Genomic DNA, 25,759 nt, shown 5'->3' with positions numbered 1-25,759 from the left:
TTCCGCGCATGCCATCATTTTGAGCGTCTGTGCATGCGCAAGCGGCGAAGTGCAACCCAAAAATGCTTAACCTGAAGCGTATTCATCCTAAGGTATGACTGTACAGTGATTAGGAGAAGATGGGTTAAAATCTGCCTTTTAGAACAAGACATTTGAAAAGGTCAGTCAGATGTTTTAGGGAGCACACATTTGCACACTATGCTTGAAGTTGACTGAACTAAACTATTGGTTATCAACATGAGAAGTACATGTTTTAGGGGGTGGCTCATATCTTACAATTGAGCCTTTACTACAAAATCAGTGTTCTCCAAGAGCACCTGGATTTGGTCTGTGAACACCTGTTCAAGAACCTTGCCCAAGAAGAGGAGATTGGGAACTGGCCGGTAATGAAGGTATCCTCTCACCCAGCCACCTAGCAGCTGGTATGTAGAGCAATACAGCCTTCACTTAGCTGTCATAATTAGTAGGCACTGAAAGCCCTATTCAACATGTATAGATCCATCAAAAACAATGGTGGTATAGCGCGATTTAAAACTATGATGGTTAAAACAGTTATTTGACGATTATTTTTCAGACAAGTGAAGCAGCAACAGGAAAAAAAACCCATATACATACTACAGGCAGCAGGAGTTGCAGGCCACATTAGCTCTTGCATGCGTGACCTTCGACCTTGCGCATCAACGTACACTCCCAAAAGGCTGAAGCAAAGCAGGTATTCCTCATTGCTGAGCTCCACAGCACAAAGGGCATCAAGAGGCTGTTGTGAGAGGAATGCAAGCGATGGGTCATTGGAATTTACCAGGTTTATAGATTGTCCATCACCCTGGATGTTCAACAGAGAGAAACCAGATGGGTAGCCAACACAAAGCCTGTCTTTGAACACTGTCATCCACTGTATGCTGCCAGGTGCCTGGATTTCACTGAACTTTTTATGGAAAGGTTTAGTCCTATGAATTTCATAGCACAGAACCTGCCGTTTGACTGCCACAAACAAACTTGTTGAAGAGCTTTTCTTCAGTGTCCCAGTTGTAATGAACTGGCAGCCTTTAGTTTCAGGAAGCTTAACATCAAGACTGCCTTCAGATCCATCCAGAGAGGACCAGGGATACAAGTGAACGTGATGATTCCGGCCACAGATAAGGATAATGATTTTCTCTTTGGGAGCCAGCTCTATCTGGTAGACCTTCTTGCAGTCAGCAGCTCGGACGATCACTGTGAAAACAACAGGTCAATGTGAGTAAGTGATAGGAGTGCAGACAGGCGGAGCCATTTTAAGTGTCAGCAATGTAATTACTTAGGATATGTGCAAATCTCCATAGTGATAGCAGCCTTCCTCAATCTGATGCCCTCTGGATGTTGTGGTCTACAACACTCACCAGTTCCATGTAGCATGGCCAATGGATAGTGATGATGGGTGTTCTAGTCCTCAACTTTTGGAGGGCCACGGGTTATGGGAGGCTGATGGTAGGAAGACATAGTTTTGACCCAGTCCCACTCTCAACTTTCCCTTAAAACTGTACACCAATACTGCAATATTACAGAGAAAGAATATTTTGACCTCTTTAAAAAAAAATGCAATTTCCATGGACCTCTGGTATGTTTTAAACATACAAAGCAGGAGGTACATACTCTCATCTTTTAACAATAAGGTATAACCAAACTGTGTCAAATGGTCCTATATTTCCCTTTCTGGATTAGCCCATTCAATCCAGTATTTTTGTAGGTAACATAGTACTATGCTGTCCACCATAAATTAGTTAGTGGCCTTTCAATCAATCATCCCTGATGTAGAGTGAACATATTTTTAAGGTACCCAGCGCTGACAGACAAAACCTTCCTATTTTCTTATATCCAGGGAAACACCAAGTGCACTTTACATTATATTTTAAAGGTCAACACACATAAGTTATTATTCTATTAATAACTCATTTTTTATAAAGAAAAGGTTTTTCATTATTAATTAACAAATGGAACGGGGAAGAAAGATATTGGGAAATACTAAGATAGGTGAGGATGATGCAGCATTAAAAAAAAAAACAATTCTTTGACCTAGTTGGAGGGGTCTGACAGCAGGCATACACATTGAGTGCAGAAAAAGTGAAGACTGAAAGATAGGATGGAGTTCAACATTACACTGAGCTTTACTTCAAATAAAATATTCTGCAATTACAATATATGAAATACTAAAACTGGCCAGATGCAATGTGAATGTCAGTGAATCCCATGAAAGCTAAATGCAGCAATTTAGGTCTGAACTATTTGTACCATTCTGAACATATATTCTAGTAATGCAAACATTGGGAAGAACATTCCCCAAATGGGGAGCCACTGAAGAAAAGGCCTGTTCTTGCGTTGCCACCCTCCAGACCCCTTGTGGAGGAGGCACACACACAAAAAGGCCCCAGATTATGATTGCAGAATCTGGGTCAGTTCATAGGGGGAGAGGTGGTCCTTGAGGTATTGAGGTCCTAGGCCATTTACAGCTTTATAGGTCAAAACCAGCACATTGAATTGGGTCCAAAATCTAATCAGCAGTCAGTACAGTTGGGTCAGGAACTGCAACCATCGGATCAATAACTCTGCCCAAGAAGGGGAGATTGGCAACTGGCTGGTAGTTACTTAAATTTTCCAGATCCATGAGGGGTTTCTTGAAGAGCAGTTTTATCACTGCTGCCTTTAAGCAGGAGGGACCACCCACCCGCAGGGAGGCATTAATCACCTCCCCGGCCCAGCCAACTGTCCCCTCCCTGTTAGTTTTTATCAGTCAAGAAGGGCTGATAAAATCTTCCTTTGTTAACAACAAAATTATAGCCACTTCTTCACAGTGACTGAGCTAAAAGGTAACTTTCTGGTTTTTCTTACTCTCTCTAGCATTATAAATACTGCCATAAATTTCATTCTGCTGGTTCTGTTTTTTGTACAACTCACTTCCTTGATAACAGAAGCAAACCTATACAATTCCATTGCAGGAGTAGCATGACACTGCTATTGTTCAGTTTAATCACATGCAGAGAAGCCAGAACGGTTCTCTTGAGTGAGGCTCAGGAAAGTATTCTACTTTCTTTGGTAGAGAGAAAAATGTGATAGAGTTTATACTTTGCTATTCATTAGTTTGCCAGAAAACATGGTGCATCATACAATTATTTTCCTCAGGGGCATGCAAGGTGCATACATAAACACACTCTCACTAATTAATTCTAGTATTTAATGAGACTGTTAGAATAAGGAGAGTCACATTGACATGCAGAATATGGTCACAAGATGTACCCATAAAATTAAAATAAAATAAAATAAAATAGCCTCTAATCAGGGAAGAATAGATACTGATGTCTACAGACTAGTTATTCATTTGAGATAGTTAGTTTTCTGAAAGCTCATTGACAAGCCATAAAGATTTTTCACTTCTACTGTAATAAATGAGAGCATGAGAGGAGAAATATTTGTCTGAAAATCACCACTGCCTTCAGACAGCCAAGTGAGAAAAAAGAATCATTATTCCTGTAACCCAGAGAAAATTGTACCTGTTTCCAATTACTCAAGTCTATCAAGAGTGTACATGGAGCAAACAGCCCGCAAATTTCACTGACATTTAACATGCTTTCAAAAGTCATGTTTACTCCATGGCACTAGCAATCAATGCTGGGTGAACTCAGCAGAGATGGCCTGGACAACTTGTGACTCACAAAAACAACATCATACGGCTGACATCTATGGTTTCACAAAGGGCTTAATAAATCTTCTGGTTTTGCTGCCTGCCTGAGATTACAAAAATGGTGTGTGAGAGCAATACCTGGCAGGTCACAATATATAGCTGGTAGGTGTTGATGGGCATGGTGCAAGCCTCCATTAAAGTCTTTATCCCCACCACTTCATTCCCCTTTCACCGGTGATATGTGTGTGTGCTCTATTTGCTATAATATGTAGCAATGAAGCAGGTCTGCAAACTTTTAAAACTTTTGCTTCGTGTGCAATGAAACCCTGCATGGCAAACATGCCCAGAGTTAGCACAAGAGTCGATCACAGTTACATTCTTAAACTGTATTACGCTCCTGCATATTTTGGTTTCAATGATAGCATGAGCATGGAAGTGTGCAGAAAGAGGCAAAATAGTAGATACCTTTTCTGGCCCCTCTTTCATAGCCGAAAGCTCATCTGTGCAAACTGTATGGGGAATCCTTGGATGATCATTCTTCTAGGGTGTCAACTGCCAGGGGCATGTGAATGCTTAGTACTGCAGGAGCGCCTTTGCATTTATGGAGTTTGGAAATGCACTGAAAGGGACTTCTAAGGTGTCTATGGGGAACTGCAAACAGTCCTTACCTGCCTTCAGTGGTAAGATGACCAATGAGATTCTCTTCCGTCAAAAAGGCAACTGAGAGTGGGCAACTTTTGTCAGATAAACAAGTTTTCTACACAGAATGGACTGCTGTGTAACCAACTTTAACACGGAACTTTTAAGTGATGGGGCTCAATAAAAAAAAAGCTGATTGTAGAAAGAACTTCACTTACCATCACGGGTCACGTCTACAACATAGAGGCCTTCTTCAGCACCAATTGCTATTCTATCTCGATCTAATGGTAGTGGGGAGAGGGTGGAGGAAACCACTATTAATATAAACAGGTTTGCAAATTGTGAGTTTTTGCTGTTCTAATGGAAGGGACCCATTTGATAGTGAGAGTGAGCTGGAGGGACTTCACAACTGTACTGGCTCCCCAATTTATTTCTGGGCACCAATGAAAAGAAATTATTCTAACCTTTAAAATCTCCAGTGGACAGTTTATCTAATGGAACTAACATTTCTGTACCAGACTCCATGGACACAGAAGTCACTAGAGGATGTACTCTAAATTCCTTCTCTAATTTAGATTGGTGGGGAGAAGGCTTTTTTCTGAAGCAGTGCCCTAACCCTTTACCAGGCTGGTCTCATCTTCACTTTCTGAAGCAAGGAAGAAATTTCTATCCCAGCAAGCGTTCAGAGGGTGAAGGGGATCATTGTTATAACCAGCTTGGCAATTTACATTGCTACAACTATATGCTCTATGGTTTTAAGCTGCTCTTATTTATTGCTCCAAAACTGTTTTTTTATGTGGTGCCATTGTGATAATTTTGGTAGCTGCCCTGAGGCCCATTGTCCAAGAGGCAGGCTATAAATATGAAAATAAATAATACCCCCAAATGAGAAGGCCTGTAGGGAAAATATGCACAATTGCATTTTAAGGCATCATTAGTGTATGAGCTAGCTGTTTTTCCTTAAGCCAAAAAGCAATGGGCATAAGAATAAGACGATTCATTCAAGCACTGCAGATGCCTACTGCAAACAGAGTTAATCATAATTAGCTTTTAAAAATCAATTAGTAAATTTCACACTACTAAGCTTCTCTGGGCACATATGCAGATGAGGAAAAATGCACGAGGATGGCAGCACAGGCAACACATTAGCTCCATCTGCAGCTGTAACAGCAAACATTCAAATGTCTCATTATATTCAACATACCTATAATAGTAGCAGCTAAACTGGCTTTAATGAGAGGAAGTGTGCTATCATAGGCTTCCTGTGGAATATGTACAACTTGGTTTTTGAGTTTATTTTTGTGCAGAATAGATTGCAGCCCCTCTAGGATTCCAACCCACTTTCGCTTCTCGTTCTCATTTTCTGTTAGGATCAGCAGAGAGCAGGTCTTTGAAGGCGAGCCTAAGAGAGAGGCTGTCACCTTGACAGCAAGAGGAAGCAAGATGAAAATATTCAAGTGAAATTTGCTGCCTCTCTATTGCCGGAGAAATACATTGGCTAAAGTAAGTTGCAAATACATCACTCGCAATGGCTTCGTAAAAGTGACAGCTTCAATATACACAAGCCCTTCCAATTCCTTTTAAAGTCCTATGTGTAAAATCCTGTTTCGTGAAACCCTTCCTAACATTTCCCTTAGTACAGTGATTTGGCAATCTTTGCAGAATCCATTTTAATGCTGAGCTACATTCTCACATTTACAGTATTTCGGGATGTTGTTTGTCCACACTGCATTACTTTCAGCATGATGCACGTTTAAAGGGGGATGATGTGCATTATCTTGTCCCACAACCTTGCATTTCTAGCTAAAATGTGATCATTAGAAATATTCTCAAGAATTTACATTCAATGGGGCCAGTGTCATTTCTTGGCAATGCAATCCAAATCCTGGCTGGGGAGGAGCAGTGGCAAAGTTGCATCTGCTGCTCAAAAGATGGTGGCGGGAGCAGGCAAATCACTTCAGAGGTGGGGCTTGGCCAGCCCCACTGCTGCCACATGATAACACCAGCTTGCTCATATGACTGGGGAAACAGCTGGGAGAAAAATGTTAATCTTTGTCTAGAGCCTCGTTCCTTATTTCTTGGCTTGTATGTTGTGCTCCACAGAACATTATGCAGTGGGCCAAAAGAAGCTGGGGGAACAGACTGCACACTTCTGAATGAGAAACAGTAAAAAAAGCAAAAAAATTCCTTCCAGTAGCACCTTAAAGACCAACTAAGTTAGTTCTTGGTATGAGCTTTCGTGTGCATGCACACTTCTTCAGATTCTTCAGTGTGTATCTGAAGAAGTGTGCATGCACACGAAAGCTCATACCAAGAACTAACTTAGTTGGTCTTTAAGGTGCTACTGGAAGGAATTTTTTTGTTTTGACTATGGCAGACCAACACGGCTACCTATCTGTAACAGTAAAAAAAGCATGTTTCTTGACACTATGCATACTGACAGGAGAATATGAATATTGCCTGGAGAATGTACAAAATGCTATTGAAATAGGCACATTTCCAAGGGGCCTCTTGGAGATTATGGATACTGATCAAGAAATGTCCACAATTCCTTCTTCATGGATGTATTATGAGGCCTGGCGGCACGATGGCCACTTGCATTAATCGTTCAACTTACATTACCCCTAACATGCTTATTATAGAAAGGTATGAAAGTCCCAACTGTGTCATGACCCAAAGCAAACAAATTAAAGGTTGGTAACATCTGTAGTACCTATGATAGATTACTAGTTGTCGCTAGGGAGGTATATGTAGGTATAGGTCCATTCAATCAGTGTATAGGAATCGTTAATGAAAAGAGATGCAGTCCCATACGGCAGGGATAGGGAACTGCTGGCCCTCCAGATGTTGTGAATAGTTTTGATTAGTGTATCTAACTTCCTTTTTTACATTTTAATACACTTTTTAAAATTCTTTGCTTATTTGCTCTTTAAAAAGGTGGCCCTTATATGCCAGTTGCCAAAAATTACAATTGCAAGGAAGAGACAGCTAGTTTAGACGCCTACCTGCTACTAGGCAATGCACCCTGCTAATTTATTAGACAAGGACAACAGCCTAGTCTAATGCACGTGTATGGTAGAGTTGTGCAAACCAGGGGTGGGAAATCTTTTTATGCATTCCCTCAGGGGTAATCTGTTGGGGACCACATACCGGTGTTGATATGGCCAGAGCCCAATATGAGGAGGGACACCCTTTTTCTCTCCCCTCTTCCAGAAGGTTGCCGGGGAAGGAATATGTATCTTTTGCTAGAAGTCTGAAATGCTTGTTTTCAAAGGGATTCTCTTTCCTCCCATGGCTTCATTAATTTCAGCATTCCCACCCCTCCCCTTTTTCCTCCTCCCACTCTCTTCATCTCCCTTGGTGCTCCTTCATTCATATGAAATTAGGGCAGGGCGCTGCAGGTTGCCCACCTCTAGCATAAACCACCTTAATATATTTCAGCAGCGTCCCAATTTTTTTTTGCCAGATACGAGCACTTAATTTTAGTATCTGAAAGCACAAATTATTCATATAAAAATTGAACTGTAAACACACAGCCTGTCCTTCACAGATCAGTTACAGTGAATTTATTAATCTTCAAGTATCCCTCTCCATACATGTTAAATGGATGTTTTAAAACTGAGATTTATACTAGGGACAAACAATACAACTATTTATCAGTCATTCACTGAAGCAAGGTATGAGAATAAGAAGTTGCAGTAAAATAAAAACCGTATTTGAACATACCCTGAATATGCAAGGAATATCTTTGCGGGTTGCATGTATAACATCCGATGCTAGAACAGAGCTCACACAAAAATCTTCATCTCTGGTAAGAAACCAAATAATTCAAGTCATTGGCGTTGGATTTTACACTTATTTAAAAGTACAGCTAAAGCAAATGCTGTCGGCCTCCTTTCCCTAGGACGTTAACACATGAACTGGTGTTAATACTTGGTTGTGCAGTTCAGGCAGACCCTGGGTACAGATAAGCTAGTTATAGCAACAAGGTAAAACATTAGGTTTTAGCAGGGAGAGCAGGTGAGGGAACAGACGAACACAGTAACAACATGTGCAAATCAAGGCTCACTCTAACGTCGTTTTGTAGACCAACATGGCCATTTTGTCAAATCGTTCCCTGAAATAACAAAGCACAGTACACTATTTTGATGAAAATTAAGGGGTTGTATGCCAATTTCTGATTGCTTAATTGTATCCCCCCAAAAAATCCCGCGTAAATTTACCATGCAAAGGGGGGGTGGTGGTGGAATGGGGTTTATCACCAAAATGACTACACCAATACAAACCTGAGATCCAGGACTTGACTTGCAACCACTCCCGGCTGGGTGGATTTTCCCTCAGGTACATCATAGAGGAATAGTTTACAGTCACAGACGACTGCATAGGCCCGCTGCCATCCTTTCTTAACTCCTGTTGGCTTTGGAACCTGTAAATAAACAAATGCACACATACATCATTCACATGTTAGCAGATAAAGCAGAAGCGGGACCCTTGAGGACATTTCCATGCGACATTTGACTCTGATTTTTAGTGCTACAATTTTTGGTGCTATAATTTTTTTATTATAGTGCTACAATTTCTTGTACAGAATATGAGTTCCATGAGCTTAGATGCATGTGCAAATGTACTGAGCATTATGCTGTAAACATGATGCGCTTACTGAAGGACCTATGACCTCCATGATGAACTCTGGAGTGCTATGGATCATGGAGCTATAAGAAACCAAACGGCATGCATAGTCATATGTGAATTCAAGCATGGAAATGCTAGTGTGTCTGGAAATATAGATTGATAAAGAAACTCCAGGGAAGACAGATTTTTTTAAACATTCCCCTTTTACAAAACATTCCCCTTTTACAAAATTAACTTCAGGATGTGTGCACTTCAGCCTTGCAACTGGAAAATATCAAAGCGCCTAAGATGATGAGAACATTTATCTCTCCCATTTAAAGTTTGGCTAGAAACAAACCTCTCTCACCCAGAATTCTTTCTCAACTTTCAGTCTGTGACAATCCAGCTGCCAGTTTCCAGAACTTTTTATCAAATCACCTGCTGTGCTCACTAGTATAAAGATTAGCACTAAGGGGATTACTATAAATTGTAAACAAAGCCTTGGGGCTTTATCATAATTTGGGAAGATGGATGGATAGAGAGAGAATGGGTTTTCGGCACAATTCTAGGGAAGATCCCCTTATGCAGTTTGCCCCTTCTAGCATGTCAGATACTAGTGCAGAAGATACTAAGCCGTACGCCAAAAGAAAAATATTTTTGTAATATACTAAGATAATCAAATGCCTTCCAGCTACTGCTGCTATAAAGAAGCAGTACGCTAAAATGACACAAGGCAAGATTTTGTGTTTAGCTTCTGCATAAAGTTTGTATTTTCAGTTGGACTTTTCAGCTTGGAATTCTAATGCCCCATCTTATGTGATATCAAACACACAGAGATTCTTTTCTCATATATACTTGCGCGTCTCTGAAAAGCAACAGTTATTTTTTACACTAGTCTGCTGCTTGGTTAAGTGACAAAGCTATTGACATGTGCAACTTTCCATCTAGCTTTGATGCAGGGTGGGCCTCACGAGTTCATGGAGCACACCACGATTACAGTACATTTTAGGAGACGCAATAGGAACCAAAAGCATACCAAAACCAACAGGAACCAAGAAACACAGATGATTTTGGTACACAGTGTTCTTTCGGTACCCTTGCTTCCTGTTTAACTAAACCAAATCCTTTTTTCTAATCTCTGCATTTTGCTGAAGTGGGGGTATGAAACCTGAAAGAAAGGTGATGTCTTTTTAAAGCAGTAAAGAATAAAATGTATTGTATCTCTATGACGTGAAGTGCAGATTAAACAAACAAAGCCCTCCTTTCAGGTTTTATACCCCACCTGAGCAAAATGCAGTGAAGAAATAGTTACACAATATACTGTACTTTTTATTGTACACTTCCATGCTTGAAGATTATTATTTAATACGGCACTGAATGAATTAATTGAGTTTGTACCTAATAACCTATGCCAATCAAACTACTGGATTCTGGGGTAAAAACACAGTAGTGTTTTTAAAGATAGGTGGGATTCAATTAACACTACTGTTAGAATCATAATTCTCTCCCTGCCTCTGCTCCTGTATAATTTTCCTACCTTGACGTAGCCTTTGTAGGCTGTTCCTATGCCTCTTTGAACATCTACCCCAAGGGGTCTCTTGGCTTGCTCTGGAGGTATAGGGCAGACTTGTGGTGCGCTGTCCTTGCAGGAAACATGGCATGCAAATGAACACACTAAGAAAGAAAAGGTGAACTTGTCAAAGTTCTTTGCTGTTACACAATAAAACCTAAAGTTCAGTTAAAAATAAGGAGCACAGCATCATACAAGTACAGTGTATTGCTAGCATGAGGCTTTCTGATTAAAACAGTTGACACATGTGACTGATAACACAGCTTCAACTCTATGGGTCAAAATGGAATTGGAACCCCTGCAATCCTCTATTAATGCCTCGCCCTTCCTGAAAATTTCATGGGCTCACATTAGGAACGTAAATAACCCATTTCTGCAGCTGACCCTTCAAATATGGCGCAAATGACAATCACATTCAGCTCCTTTGCAGTCACTTTAAACTTCTATTTTAGATCACCCAGCCTTTTGCTTTAAAGAGGTATATAACCATTTCCTTCAGGCAACTGTCTTGCTGCAATAAAGATGTAAAATTTATGCTGTTAAGTCTCTATGAGTACTTAGAAGACTTAAGCCAACTTACCATCACAAGCGTAGCCCTGTCTAATCAATCCCACCATGAGGGAGGTGCAGTGGCTGCACTGAGTGGGGCTTGAAAAGGATTTGATACTGAGTTGATGAGCTTTAGGCTGGAATATAAATTCAGGGTAAATAACATTTTCAAAAGGTTAATAAAATGACAAGTAATTGTAAAATTGTATCAGTGGCAGAAGTTCCCACTTCAGTGGACCTTGATTTGAAGAGGTGGCCCTGGTTATGCCTTCATTTACTTGCAATGGACTTTCAGCAGGAACCATTACTCCTGAACTGTGTACTGAATATTATTATTATTATTATTTATTATTATTAGGGCATCTTTTTGAAATAATACTCAATGCAACTTACAAAATGTTTAAAATACGCAGAGATCTAGCAGTTCAAATTCATTTTCATTCCTACACTTAGCTGCATGGTGGAAGCAGTGGATGAAACAGTTCTGAGACTGCGACTCCCTTGCTCTGCCGCTGGGAGATGATCTCACCACCTATATGAGGGCAGAGACGTTTGCCCTTATATAAGTGGCTTGGCTTAGTGCTACATCTGAACCTAGGCTACTGGTTGCTTTGACTTGTTCTAGATTTCAGCCAAGGTGTGCTTTGGCTTCCTGCTCATGGTTTGTCTGAGGGAGGCAAGCCACAAGCCCATGTTCAGATGCAACTCTATGCCATACCATGACTTGGCTAAGAACGTGATAAGAATACTGCTAGGTCAAGCTAAATGCCCATCTAGTCCTTCATCCTGTTCTTATAGCATCCAACCAGATGTCTGTGAAAAGCCCTATGGGAAGCTCTGGGTAGAGTGGAAGCAGCAGGACCAGGACAGGAGTGAAGTGATCAATATTTTTACTAAGCCTTGGTTTTGCTTAGTATTATGTGTACATTGATCCACTGTGTTGAAGTTGGTTCTTTCACTGGTTTTTTCAGCACTGAAAGCTCTCTCTTGGGGGGGGCATATTTGCTACCCACTCTTCATGATGACGGGTGTGTAACAATTTTAAAATGAACACAGAAAGTATACTGTGATGGATTAGCATTGAATAAAGTTTTGCATCATGGCAAATTTTAACTATATGTAGACCAAGCAGACCAGAACTGCAACCTAAAGGAAATCTACTCCGGCACCCCAACAAAACTAAAGCAATGAGTAAGGACACCACACACAGGAGTGTTTAATAGCACAAGCCTGCACAACTTGCAGCCTACAAAATCATACACAGCTGATCTGCCCCATACTGGCTTGCTGTGTGTTTAACAACCCCATTGTTTTTACAGTCCCAAGGAGCCAGCAGACCTGTTGGGCTGTTGGACACCTGGCAAATGGACTGCATGAGGCTTTGTAAACAGCTATGCAGGACCAATTTGAAATAATCCTAAGAGATGAAAATGACGAACTCAGACAAAATTAACATACAGATGGCTTATGAATGGGATATAATCATTTTCATATCTGCACCCCCCCCCCCCCAAAAAAAGTTCTAAGCAAAACAAGTCAACAAGTGCCCCCTACCTTTGGTACAGCTAGAGAAATGGACTGAATGGTGGGGGAAGGAGCAGCAGGCATCCTCTGAAGCCGATTTGGTTCCTGAATTGCAAAAAACTACAGTTGAGCAATTAAAGACTTCCAGGATCCAATATGCATTTGGTTTGGCAACAACTCGAGTATCTTTTTTGAAGGTGAGTAAGAGCCGATATCACAAAACGCAGCATTGTTCCAAATTTACTAGAAGCAGGTTTGCAGATCAGAAAGACTCATAGGAAAGCCTGCACTCTAGCAAGCAGCAGAAGGTAAACAAGGAAGAAGATGGAGCTCAGCGATACACCCAGGGAAAGGGGAGCAAAACAAAAGGGAGCTCACAAAGCGTGTACATTTAAACACTGACGCAAGTCAACACAGAAAGAAGCTGCGAGGAAAGAAAATGTTTTCTTGCGGACTGATGGCTGTAAACATACATTTGTAAATGTAGGGCTCCCCAAAATGCTTTAATCTGGATTAATGAAACAACGGCGGCTTACTTCTTGCTGCTGCTGCTGCTCTGCAGTCACAACAGATGTCGATGGCGAGACCTCTGCTTTAGAACCCTGTGCCTCCTGCTCACTAACGGAATTTGTCTGCAAAGTGGGTTGGAGGAGAGGAGATAGTAAAGGAAGTTAGCTTCCAGCAACGGATCCCTGAGTAGCAGAACAAAACCAAGTTCACCTGGGGCACAAGAGCCTGTCTGCTCAGAAAATGCTTTGTGTAGAGCATTCTGCTGAGCTCTGTAATGTCAAGCTAGTCAACGCCTACACTCTAAAAGGAAACCCTCCACCAACAAAGGCCACGGCTATATTAGATGTGGAGTTGGCTGATGCTGAAAACCCCCAAATTGTGAAGTTATCAGTTCATTCTGAGATTAAGGAAAAGTATTAATACATGGCCTTCAAATACCCTTTGAAGGTTACTTCTAACTCACTGTAGGAACAGACAAGATCAGATCTGCCTGGCAAGGACTTACCTCCATACAGCAGGTGTGTGATTACACTGTGCTTGTGTGTTTTTGTCTCTCTGTATGTGTGTGTATGCACCCTCCCAATCACCATAAAATAAGACTTACACGGTATCTACTTTGTTCATTATTGTTAAAGGCTTTTTAATGAGCATTAGATATGGAGATAGTACTAATGATTTCTGTATTTTAAAACAAACTGTTAAAAGATGAAATTTCTGGTGGGGAGGGGGAGAACAAAACTGAGGACTTAGGAGGAAAATGCAGAAATGCACTATTATGTTGCATCTAAATAAAGGCTAGAAAATGTTATAAAAATAACCCTTATTTTGCTGAACTATATGGCCTACTCATTTAAGATTTAGAACTGGGTTAGGTAATTCACTTAACAAAAACAAAACACTGTTCAGCAGCTAGAAGATGTAACACACACAAAATTTCATTCAAATTTTAAATGGGAAAATATAGCTATTAGTAGGTACAGAGCTAAGGTGTATTTAGAAGAATCATTTTTTGACTCTTAGATAATGGGCCTTTAAAAAATGCTAATATTGTTACCAAAATGAAATTCCACACTTTGGAGCTCTGAAATCTTACATAACGGAGCTAGTCTTTAATAATAATAGTCTTTAATAAGATGCTGTTAGAGAAAGAAAGGTCTTAGAAAATACATATGCTACAGTGGAGTTCATGTGCTGTTCATCTTATAGCAAGTTTCAATGGAAACAGGAAAAGTTTTGGCCCTGTCACTATTCTGCTGTCCACAATACAAATTGCTTTAAAAAGCATAAATCACCTTTAATACACATTGTAATTGCCACAGCAACTTCAAATGAGCAGTTTACAAGAGAACTCTTAGGAAATGAAGCTATTTCTATTTAGTCGGTTAATCTTCAGTATGATTTAATAAGCATGTATAAAGGAAACTAAAAAAAAAAAAAAGGTCACTAGTTTAGGATGGCAATTTTACACATACAGGTTACAGATTAGGGAGGCAAAGCCATCAGCATGAACTTACTTCTTCCCAAAAGGCTAGCAGAGAAGATGAAGACGAGGAAGAAACATTGTCCTTGTTGTAATAGATATGAGAGGATAAAATTGATCACTTTTTACCCAGCAACAAGCCATCAGAGCGGTTATTAGCAAACTAACTAGGTAAGTTAGTAACTGGCAAAGTTTGCAGACTGCAAAGGCAATATTTTCCTGATATTCCCAAACTGTGCATTACCAATATTAAATATTCCTCATAATACATCTGAACAGTGTTTGCTGTCGAATACAACCAACAAAATGTTGTCAGAGAAAACAGCAGCTCTGACTCGGTGAGTGGCCTTGGGAAAGTTCCTAGCACTCAGCCTCCTTTTCCCATCTGTAATACTGAAATATACTGATCGGTCTCAGCAGCTATTGCGAGGTCAAATGAGGTAAGGAACTCGAGAGTAAGTGCAACGTACAATAATAAACATTTCCTGCAGATGTATATAATGAAGGCAGATATTTGATCTTCATAAAAAATTCAACGCCTCACTATAAAGGGCTTTTAGATCTAACGTAGCAAAGATCTCTCTACTTCCCAGTTGTCAGTAACAGCTAAGGTTTGGCACAACTTGTGATTGCATTCTAGTTTGTTTTCAAAGAGGCTGCAGTGTGGGTGGAGAGCAGCACACAGCACATCCTTCTGCAACAGCAACAAACCAGTGCCCACTTTCTGTGAGATGCAAGCAGCCTTTCTGCAAAGACTTGCAGCCAATTTATCTTTTCCCTGGCAACCAACATGCAGTTTGAAAAGGAAATAAGGAAAGCCAGGAAGTCGCAAGAATAGATATAATTGTAGCTCCAGTGATCGCATGTGAAATCGTAGACCCAAACTCCATACAGGTTTTTATCTGAGCTGGGTTGTGACACATATCCTCTCTGGGATTTATGAAATTCCAGATGCAGATGACTAGGCACTTGCAAGTAAGTCATACATCCCCCGAGGAAAGCAAAGTGGCATACAGAATTAGTCATGTCAGGTTAAGCACTCTTGATTTCTACTGACTTGGGAGTTTGTTCTATAAAACATGCAGAGTGGAAGAGAATTAAAAATACTTTCATTAAGATTTCATTTTTTCACCGTGAATATGATTGTGCTGAATTTGTAATATGACTCTACACTGCATTTATTATATTACTATTGTATCCTGTGACCTTCTCTAAGCTTTTGGCTTGCAATGCATGAATTATATGATCACTTGGTCTGATCAAGCAAGGCAATTGTTAGCATTCATTTATCCGTTTGTGATGGTCATTCCAATCCCATTCCAATCAACAGATGGATTTCCATACAATAAAACAAATATGCAACCCATTAAGTATTGATAAGGACAATGAATACAAACTGTGCTCAAGTATGTGTTTCTGACAAACACAGAACTCATTAGTTTAAGTAGGTGAATTTATCAAGAACAGAATGTATATATTTTTTCCAGTGTCTAGCTACTAATCTTCAGTCACATCACCTAAAAGCTGAAGAAAGGGCCTATTTTTCCTGTCAGGCAAGCTGTAACTGACAGGTTTTGCAGTCTGCTTGGTCTGCTGGATAATTTAGTGGAGTAGCATAGCTTTGGGGATGTTCTTGTGATTTTATTTTTCTATAACCCATCTGTCTTTTAGTAACACTGTCATGTATTCCCTTTCCAACAGAGAGAGAAATAAATGAATGGAGCTGAGGAACATGTGGGCCTCCAAATGCTGTTATAATACAACTGCCATGATATCGGCCCATTGCCAAGGTTGCCGGGACTGATGGGAGTTGTAGTCTAACAACAGTTAACTACTGCTGTATGGGATGAAACACACACACAGAAAGAGAGAGAGAGAGAGAGAGAGAGAGAGAGAGAGAGAGAGAGAGAGAATATATACAGATATGGGAGGTCTGAAAAATGGATACAGGTGGGCTCTCCCTTTGTTTAGCCTTAATGGGAGGTGGGTTTAATAGACAGCTCAAGGGAGGTGAACAGAGGCTGAATAAGCACGTATACAGTGGTGCCCCGCAAGACGAACGCCTCGCAAGACGAAAAACCCGCTAGACGAAAGGGTTTTTCTGTTTTGGAGGCGCTTCGCAAAACGAATTTCCCTATGGGGTTGCTTCACAAGACGAAAAAATCTTGCGTCCCCCAGCGGTTTTTTTTTTGCTTTTTTTGCCCTTTTCCTAAGCCGCTAAGCCGCTTATCAGCTGTTCCGCTGATAAGCCGCTTAACAGCTGATCGCTGGAAGCCGCTTGACAGCTCTAGCACTAATCCGCTAAGCTGTCAATGGGCTTGCTTCGCAAGACGAAAAAACCGCTAGACGAAGAGAATCGCGGAACGGATTAATTTCGTCTAGCGAGGCACCACTGTATATTAATACTGTAAGAGGAGCTAAACAGATATGGACCACAGAATAGGATATTTAAGTTTATGTTAGTGAAGAAAAAACACTCATTTCTCTTCTTCCATGCTGTGCTCTAACTTTAAACTCCCCAAAAGTAAAATTCCAACGACACTTTACAGTAAAAGCAAAAGAGAGGAACCCTGCCTCAAGGAGCTTACAATTCAGATTGCCTGGGGGACAGGGTCCTTTTTCTTTATGAACTCCTATTACCTACTTCAATATCATATAATAAGTGAGTCAGAGTTAGAAAGAGATGAACCAGTTTTTGAATGTAATTATTTGTATCCACTTTGTTGCATACACTGCTATGATATCCCCACTTACTTGCCTTTCCCCCTAAACTAAAAAGGCCCAAATGTAACTCCTTGTAGGGGAGTTACACCAGCCCCTTGGTCATTGTGGCTGCACTCTTCTGAACCTTCTCCAGGTCTAGCAATATTCTTTTCAAGGTGAGACAACCGGAACTGTTAACAGTATTTCAAGTGCAGTCACACCATTGATTGGTGAAATGGCATTATGACACGGGCAGTTTTATTTTCAATCATTTCCCTAACAATCCCTAACATGGAATTCACTTTCTTCACGGGACAGCTTCACTGAACTATCCAATAAACACCAGCCCAGATCCCATTGGCATCTATGCAAAATTAGGATTTTTCTCCCTAATGTGCTTAACTTTACACTTGCTATTGTTGAACTGCATTTGCCATTCTACTCCCCGTTCATTCTTTTGGAGATCCTTTTGGACCTCCTTTGGATTCCTTTTTGCAATTCTGATGGTATCATCAGAAAAACACAGTCATTTATCAGTATAGATCAGGCTATCCTTCTTGATCCACACTCCTTTTTAACATCCCAACTCTCTTAAGTTTCCTGTGCAAAGGTTTAAGGGTGCTAATACTCACTCTGAAAGTCAGATCGTGAGCAAGAGGTGATGTATTGAAGTATTCAAAAATAGAATCCTGGAAGTCTGAAAGTTTGAGACCTGGAAAAAGAAAGCACAATTAATTAGTCATCATCCCGCTATTTTACTTTTTTTAAAAAAATGCAACAATCATCATGGTGGTGAACAGTATTAAATAAAATTACATTCCTAAAACAACTACAAAATGCATCACAAATTAGTAACTCAGAGTAAACCATCGGCATAGCTGGATCACCCCTCTGGGAAAGCCTGGGTGAAAAGTTGAGTTTTGAGAAGGTGCTTTAATGCCAATACTGTAGGTCCCCGCCTGATGTTTGCTGGAAGCCAGGCCTGAACCTTGTCTGGAATGGGTCTAGATAATGCGTATATTCCAAGAATGTCTGAATAATGATCGCCTTCCCCCAAAACAGGGCATTTTCAACTAGTGGATAGCTGTCACAAACTGCTGGTATTGGGGTGACTTTTTTTTTTTTAAAGGAATGGCCATACCAAAGCCTCTTTAAGGGCAGTGGAGTCCACTCCCTTGTGTAAAGGAATGTAAATCACCTCCAGACCCAACCAGACATACCCTGCTGTCTTGATTTGATTAGTCATGAAGGACAGTGATTGAGAGGGAACTTAGCTGAATGCATAGTTGCAAGCACCTTGAGGCCTCATAATCTGAAACTGACCAAGCAAAACAGGGCAAGATGTTGTACTGGAGGCCTGACTAGGAACTGTCATAGTCATGACATCAAGGTGAGTGAGTTCTGTCCTCAAAGTGTCATGCAAACATGGCACAACAGACCTTTGAGGAATCCAGTGGTGATCTGTGGACAACTGTTAGACCACCCTGTACAGTTCCACTGGGAGACTACTTGAGGATGCCATGGAGGCACACGGTATGTTTGCTGTCCTCATAGCCACACTGGGTAAGAATGGTTATAACCAGTGCTCAGTCGACCTCAAAGTTATTTCTGCCGCCTGTGTTCTAGTTGTCATCTGGCCTTTTTCATTGCTTCAGAGTACCAGGAAGCTGTACAGTGACAGAGTAGCTGAAGAAGTGTGCTTGCACACAAAAGCTTATACCCAGAACAAACTTAGTCCCTAAGGTGCTACTGGACATTTTTTAAAAAAATTATTTATTTCGACTGCATCAGACCATCACGGCTACCTGCTTGAATCTAGTATCTACTGTTAATTCTACAGCAAGAGAAGGGTCTCAACAGGATTTAGTGTCTACATTACCTGCATCTGTCCTGTATTTCTCCTCCAGCTTCTTCTTTAAAGCTTCAACTTCTTCCAAGAGTTCCCGATTTTTTGTTTCAGATTCCTTTAGTTTGCTAAATGGGGAAATGGAAACCTTGAAACATTTGGAACATAATAAAGCAAAACACTTTTCTTTGCCCTTGGGGGGCTCCAAGGGATGTGGATTTGCTCAAGCTCTAGGTTGCTACACTGCCCAGTTTCAGAAATAGAAGCCACGCGTCAGATGTACAAAACCAGCTTCAAAAAAGCTTGCCAAAATCGTGACGCTTCCTAACAACATGACACTTTCACGACCCATAATCCTGCACATGCTGGCTGGCTGGAGGAAGCCAGCTGCAAGTCTCGAACAGGGACAGAGATGCCCCAGGGCTTGCTGAAAACAACAACAGGCTAGCCAACCCACCCCCCTCCCCGCACTATGACAAAAGCCAATGCAAGAGCTCTAGGCTCAGGCTGCAGGGCTAGAATGCCTTGGCTTCCTGGCTGGAATTTGACCTAGGGTATCATGAGGAAGGAAATGACTGCTTGCTTGGCCACCTTTTTCCTCCGTCTCTCACAATCTCGATTCTTCCTCCTACACAGGAAATTAGGAACAGGGCTACTTCTTCCCTTGAAAGAGAAGCAGCCATTGTGGTGCAGGTGCTGATGGAAGTGATATGGGAAATGGTGCGGAGGTGTGGGGAGGTGAAAGGTGTACTGGGGAGGGGGGTAGGAAATATGACTGGATGGGTTCTGCGCTCCATCCACCCATCATGACTTACAACTGAGAAAAGAAAAGCAGGCCACAGAATTACATGCTTCTTTCCCCCAGCTTGTGTTGTGTGCAATTCTTCCCTCCTGCCCTTATGCTAATAGCCCAAAACCATGGCTAAGCGTTATGACCATACAGACCATACAAACCATGGCTAAGCGTTATGACCATACAAATGTTAACCATGACTAATGCTTGCCCATTTCAACCCCTGGTTGACATCCCTATAGTTAAAGCTTAAGAAGGTGCTGCAAGAAAAGCAGGGAGAGAAGGAGAAGGAACCCACAACTTGGCAGTTTGCTTTCCAAACAGACTTAAGGGCATTAGCCAGGATCCAAAAACTTACGCAAATTCATCAAAGGGCTTTGCACGGTCAGTGGGATTATTTTTTTTTACTGTTGTTTCTAAGAGCAACAACCCCAATGGCAAATCCCAAACTGCTTTTCGAAGCTTCCCCCAGTTTGAAAGAGATCCTCGCTTTCCCCTTGGGCAGGAAGGAACTAGTTGCATTGTTCTTTGGATCTAGGTCAACCTACCCCAACCTCGTGCCTTCTAGACATTTTGGACTACAGCTCACCCCTAGCCAAAACTGAGCTGGCTGGGGCTGACAGAGGCTGGTAGCCCAAAACACCTGGAGGACACCAGGCTGGCTGAGGGCTACTCTAGGCCGCTATGCTTAAACTGTAATGCCAGGCAGAGGCTTAGGGCTGTTTATTTTGAGTTCTTAGACTCCCTGGCACATACACGTACTTTCAGAAATATGCACCAAAAAGTCAATTACATAAAGAATTACATGAATGCCATATGTTATATTAGAAAAGCAAAATTAAAGAATGATCTGAAACATTACCTTTCAAAGGACAGGTTGGCATCTTTAACCTTCCTTAACTCTTCCTGGACCAGCTGTTTGGCACGTATTTCGGCATCGAGAGCAGATTGCAGCTCCAGCCTTGCTGACATATCCAACTTCTGACTACGTCTCACTTTCCAGAGTGGGTCCTATTGCAAAAAGCAATGGTTAATACTGCTAAAGAATTTATCACATGTGTTTAAATATTAAAAGCGATTAAAAAGCTTCAGTTGTATTCATCATCGTTAGCGAGGTAGGGGTGGAGGGCAGATGAGATCTTAAAAGGAAGACGGCATTCAGGGAACAACAACATTTGTAATGCATTCCAACTTAAAAATTGGGGAGGTGGGGAATGCAGCTGGAAAATGTAGCTGAAACACAAACCAAGCAGTTTTACATTGAGAGCAAGAGCTGACCAAAAAATCTCCAGAGAATGAATTGACCAAAATATTGCCCTTGAGGGCCCCTGGTGGCCTGGCAGGATGGATGTAAATACAGAAACAAACAAAGCCAAGGAAAAGTTTAAAAATTTGCTTCAAAGGTGCTTCAAAGAGGCAATTATTGGATTGATGATTTGCCAAAATCCATTTCACTGTGTTACTATCTGCTATCCTTTGTAAACAGATAAAATCACCATTTTCCCATTCTAGCCTTACATTTGACATTATTTTTTTCTCCATATTTTAATGTTTTTATACAGATTAGACTGTTACATTAGAGTCTCTAAAGAGCAACTGAGGCAGTAAACAATGACACTGTCCAAAGACTGTACGAGAAAGGAAACTAGCTCTGGGACTCACCCTTCCCCTGGCTTCCAATAGGAGAAACAATTCCTCTCCCTAGGGCCAATTCAGCTGTAACAAGCAGCATGTTGAGAAGGGAGATGGGAATGGGCAAAGGCACCAGCTGTTTAAGCCAATCTATTTGCTGAGAAGGGCTGCTTCCTTCTGCTATTGATTGCCAAGGGCAACACTCCATCCTCTTTTGGAACTTTTCTAAGTTCCATGCTAGATACCATCACATTCCTGCCTTCTAGAATTCACTGAATGATGTGATTCTTCATTTTCATTGATTCAAACTCTGTACGCTCCTCTTCCTTCAAAAAGGTAGCCCAAACTGGGCTGCATTAAATAAGTAAATACAATGAAAGATAGATAGCAGAACATCCCAGTAATTAAAAAATAAATAAAAATACCCAAGGGGGGGGATTCTTAATTATAATGAGAACTAAAACAAGCCAAATATATGGTAACTGGTTCCAGAATCAGTCCACAAATAATATACATTAGAATTAGGAGATGCAAAGTGGATTCTCTTTGAGATGGCCACCAGGCTCAAAAAGGATATTGTAGCACAGGAAAAAGTGCAGAAAATAACAACTAGAATGATCAGGAGGCTGGGGCACCTTTGATATGAAGAAAGGCTATAGCATTTGTGGGGAGGTTAGTTTAAAACGTTAAAGTTACCTGGGGAAAGGGAACATGATAGATATTTATAGAATTATGTATGGCATTGGGAAATCAGTAAGAGAAATGCCCCTCTCCCCTAAAAGCAGTCCAGTACCAATTAAACTTATTGGCAGGAAATTCCGTACAGAAAAAAGGAAGCGGTTCTTCACACGGTACATGAGTCATTTGTGGAACTTGGAGACCCAAGATGTGGTGACTACCACTAGCTCAGCTGGCTTTTAGGTGAGTCTATCAATGACTACTAGTCACGATGGCTCCACTTAACGTGACACTGAATAGCAGCTGTTGGTGGAATATCAAAAGGAAAGGGCTATAGCTGCTAGTAGGCTGCTGAGGACTACTGGCCTGATCCAGCAAAGGAATTTTTATGTTCTTACGGAGAATGTGGGAGGGAGGCTTTGGGGGAGTAATGGTCTGCCTTTTCTCTATATATAACAAAAATATAAGAATGTCATCATGCAGCCCCATGGGAGGATCTGTAGTACAGCATCACAATTCTGGATTTGCACAAAGTCAGGATGGGATAGGGGAGGAACATCAAAGGCAGGTTGCACAACTACATTTGCCATGACATGGGAGCAAAAAGGGAGGTACGATGAGAAGGGGAATATGGTGGCTTAAAGTAAAGGAAGACATTTGAGCAAAGAAGGGATGGAGAGAACTGAGAGGAAAATAGTAGTTTTTGAGGAACAACAGATGTTTAAATGAAGCAGCGATGAAGGCACACCGGGAGGAAAAAAGTGGCAAATTTAAACAACGGCAGAGGTTTTGAGTAGAGTAAGCAGGAAGTGATGCAGGGGGCAGTGGAAGTTTAAACAAAGTTTGAGTATGACAGGAAGGGAATTTGGAATAGCTCTGTTGTGTTAGCTTTCTGGTGTTGTATCTATCATTTCTATTTCTTCTTGTTAAAACTGCCCTGTTTGTTTTTTTTAAAAGGCAACCCTTCTGTGTCCTCCATCCCTGCTTTACTCCAACCTCTGCTGTTGTCTAAAATCACAATTTTCCTCTCAGTGTGCCTCCACCGTCACTTTTACTCAAACTTCTGTAGTTATTTAAAACAACCAGTTGCTTTCCTTTCAGTGTCCTCTGTTCTCGCTGTATTCAAGCTTCTCCCTCTTACATTTCTTAGCTGTCTCATGTGTCAGAGATAAAAGATTAGGAGCCCTCAAATATTCTATAGTACCTTCAAAAAATGCATTTCACTACTGCTACCATGTGTTGCTTTCAACATGAAGTTTGAGATTCAGTGTAGTTACGGTATTTTTCATCCCATAGGACGCACCTAGTTTTTTGGGGGGGAAATAAAGGGGGGGAATCCTTTATTTCCCCCCCAAAACCAGGTTGGGGAATCCAAACCAGGTCGGGGAACAGCGGGATGGCGGTGCTGCGCCTCCCCGCTGTCCCCCGAGCTTGTGGGGCTGCCCAATGTCTACGCGAAGCGCGGGGCGCTCTGCTTCAGTGCTCCCCGCGCTCCATGCAGCAGGCTGCTATCCACAGCCTAGGGAGCCCTGTGGGTACTCCCGCAGGGCTCCCTAGGCTGCGGATGTCTTCCTGAAGTGCCAGGCGCGCTGCTTTCAGCGCGCCCCGCCTTCTGGGAAGCAGGCTGCTATCCGCAGCCTAGGGAGCCCTGCGGGTACTCCCGCGGGCTCCCCAGGCTTGCTGATAGCTTCCTGAAGCCTGGAGAGCGAGAGGGGTCGGTGCGCACCGACCCCTCTCGCTCTCCAAGCTTCAGCGAAAGCCTGCATAGGACGCACACAGATTTCCCCTTCATTTTTGGAGGGGGGAAAGTGCGTCCTATAGGGCGAAAAATACGGTAATTTAGAACAGGTATTTTGTTAACAAGCAAATACTCACATCCACCAACTTAATTTAACTATCTCTAACTCAACAAGCTAACCGACAGGCTTGCTCTTAAGATTCTATTAATCTCAAAGATACAGCAACATATGTGGCATGTGCACAAAAGGAGCTGCAGAGTAGGAGAGAGGATGAGGAATGGAAATGGGAGCGACCTGTGTGCAAGGGAGAGTTGAGAAAAGTAAGGAGGAGGAGGGGAAAGGGGGAGTGAATGTGAAAATGAGGGTGCAAAGAGAGTTGCAAAAAAGTAGAAAACGTGTGAATGGGGGTGAAGATGAAAGCATGGCTTCATAATTGGGTAGAAGCTGAAAAGGCCGCTTAGTAGTTGCAATGTGTGGGGATGAGGAATATGCAGGTGGTAACCATGGGGTGGGGTGTGTGCAGGATGGAGACTACACAGAAGGAGGGGGAGGCGGTGTGGACATGGGACTGAAGATTAAAATGGATTCAAAGAAGGGCTGCAGAATAGAAGGGGGTTCAGAAATGGGGCTGAGAAGGTGAAAAGCGAGCGTAGTAGTCGCCTGGGGTGGGAAGGGGACGCTATTGTTGGCTAATGTGTGGTGCAGGGGGTTGGCAATTGGAGCGAACAAGGACACAAGCCCTTAGTCATTTTTAAAAGAACTTCTAGATTCATTGAAGATTGGAGGCCCCTCAAATTGTAAAGCTTTCCAGTTAACCAATTAAGATTTTCATGCTTACCAAAGTCCTCGATCCCAGACTGGAGCTTCTTAAAGATTCAAGTTCTTCTGTCATCTTAGAAGCTAAAGCTTGAAGATAGCCACGGGCATCTTTTTCATCACTCACCCTAGTGCACAATCATAGAGAGTCACTCCTTTATATCGATAAAGGACACAGGCACACACACATTCAATAACATGTTATCACCAGTCTTAGTGTTCAAACCCTAAAATGTTGTTTTTCTTGCATGAAAATTTTCAGGATTAAACTCAGCAGACACAGCCAGGGTAGTTTTCCCTACAATCATCCCAGGGTAGACCTATTGTAACACTCCTGCTGTGGAGATAATTAAGCAGTAAAGTTTATTGACAGGGGAAATTTGGAGTTTGTGATGACCTGTGAATTCCCATCTCTGAGGTACTAAGAGTGGGCCAACCTTGTCTGATGAGAGCTACTCATGATGGACAGGCAGGGTTATGCGAAGACCACTGCAAAGGGGATGTGCTTCCCCTTTAGTTCAAGGAATGTATTAAGAACCTGTAAACAGCCCAAAGCAATAATAAAATAACAGTTTGCAAAAACCACGAAAGAGCCTAACTGAGATATTGCTGCTTAACAGGCAGTGCTGGTCTGGGAGCAAAGGGAGAAACCATTTTCTTTGATATTCTTAGCCCACTTGATAGCTCAGTCTGTAGAGCTTGAGACTCAGTAGAGTATGAGACAATCTCAGGGACATGGGTTCAAGTCCCACACTGGGCAAAATATTCCAGCAGTGCAGGGGGTTAGGCTAGATGACCCTCATGGTCCCTTCCAACTCTACAATTCTCCGATTCTTTGTGATTCAAAAGAAGGAGCTCTTTCCATCAGATAAGACTACCCTACCATTAAGGAGAATGTAATTTGTGTTGAGATTGTGCATATGTGGTTGTTAGGAGCATTATAAACTCCTTTTGGAAAAGGCTGTGGCATAATGGTTTCAATCTTCCCCCTACATGTCTGTGTTATGATGTGAATTT

At 41.7% G+C, this 25,759-nt stretch overlaps 1 protein-coding gene across 8 annotated transcripts in view; it reads right to left on the bottom strand.

Moving 5' to 3' along the window:
* Positions 1–25,759, bottom strand: part of CDC42BPB (CDC42 binding protein kinase beta) — a 99,555-nt gene that overhangs the window by 10,920 nt on the left and 62,876 nt on the right. For 2 of the 8 annotated variants that reach the window (XM_083730534.1, XM_083730535.1), the window contains exons 18-31: positions 24,765–24,870; positions 20,740–20,888; positions 19,118–19,212; positions 17,871–17,950; positions 14,570–14,620; positions 13,082–13,177; positions 12,576–12,650; positions 11,053–11,158; positions 10,440–10,576; positions 8,578–8,717; positions 8,018–8,099; positions 5,496–5,712; positions 4,510–4,572; positions 616–1,212 (exon numbers count right to left, since the gene is read on the bottom strand). In XM_083730534.1, coding sequence (XP_083586660.1) covers positions 616–1,212; positions 4,510–4,572; positions 5,496–5,712; positions 8,018–8,099; positions 8,578–8,717; positions 10,440–10,576; positions 11,053–11,158; positions 12,576–12,650; positions 13,082–13,177; positions 14,570–14,620; positions 17,871–17,950; positions 19,118–19,212; positions 20,740–20,888; positions 24,765–24,870 — 1,994 coding nt within the window. The remainder of the gene's footprint in view (positions 1–615; positions 1,213–4,509; positions 4,573–5,495; positions 5,713–8,017; positions 8,100–8,577; positions 8,718–10,439; positions 10,577–11,052; positions 11,159–12,575; positions 12,651–13,081; positions 13,178–14,569; positions 14,621–17,870; positions 17,951–19,117; positions 19,213–20,739; positions 20,889–24,764; positions 24,871–25,759) is intronic. The other 6 variants (XM_083730536.1, XM_083730537.1, XM_083730538.1 and 3 more) reach the window with 3 other exon arrangements.

This window comes from Podarcis gaigeae (genome assembly GCF_964106915.1).
Source record: "Podarcis gaigeae genome assembly, chromosome: 1".
In the NCBI taxonomy this organism is placed as follows: domain Eukaryota; kingdom Metazoa; phylum Chordata; class Lepidosauria; order Squamata; family Lacertidae; genus Podarcis; species Podarcis gaigeae.
The sequence above is the reverse complement of the archived record's forward strand: the minus strand, read 5'-3'. Positions and strand labels throughout refer to the sequence as shown.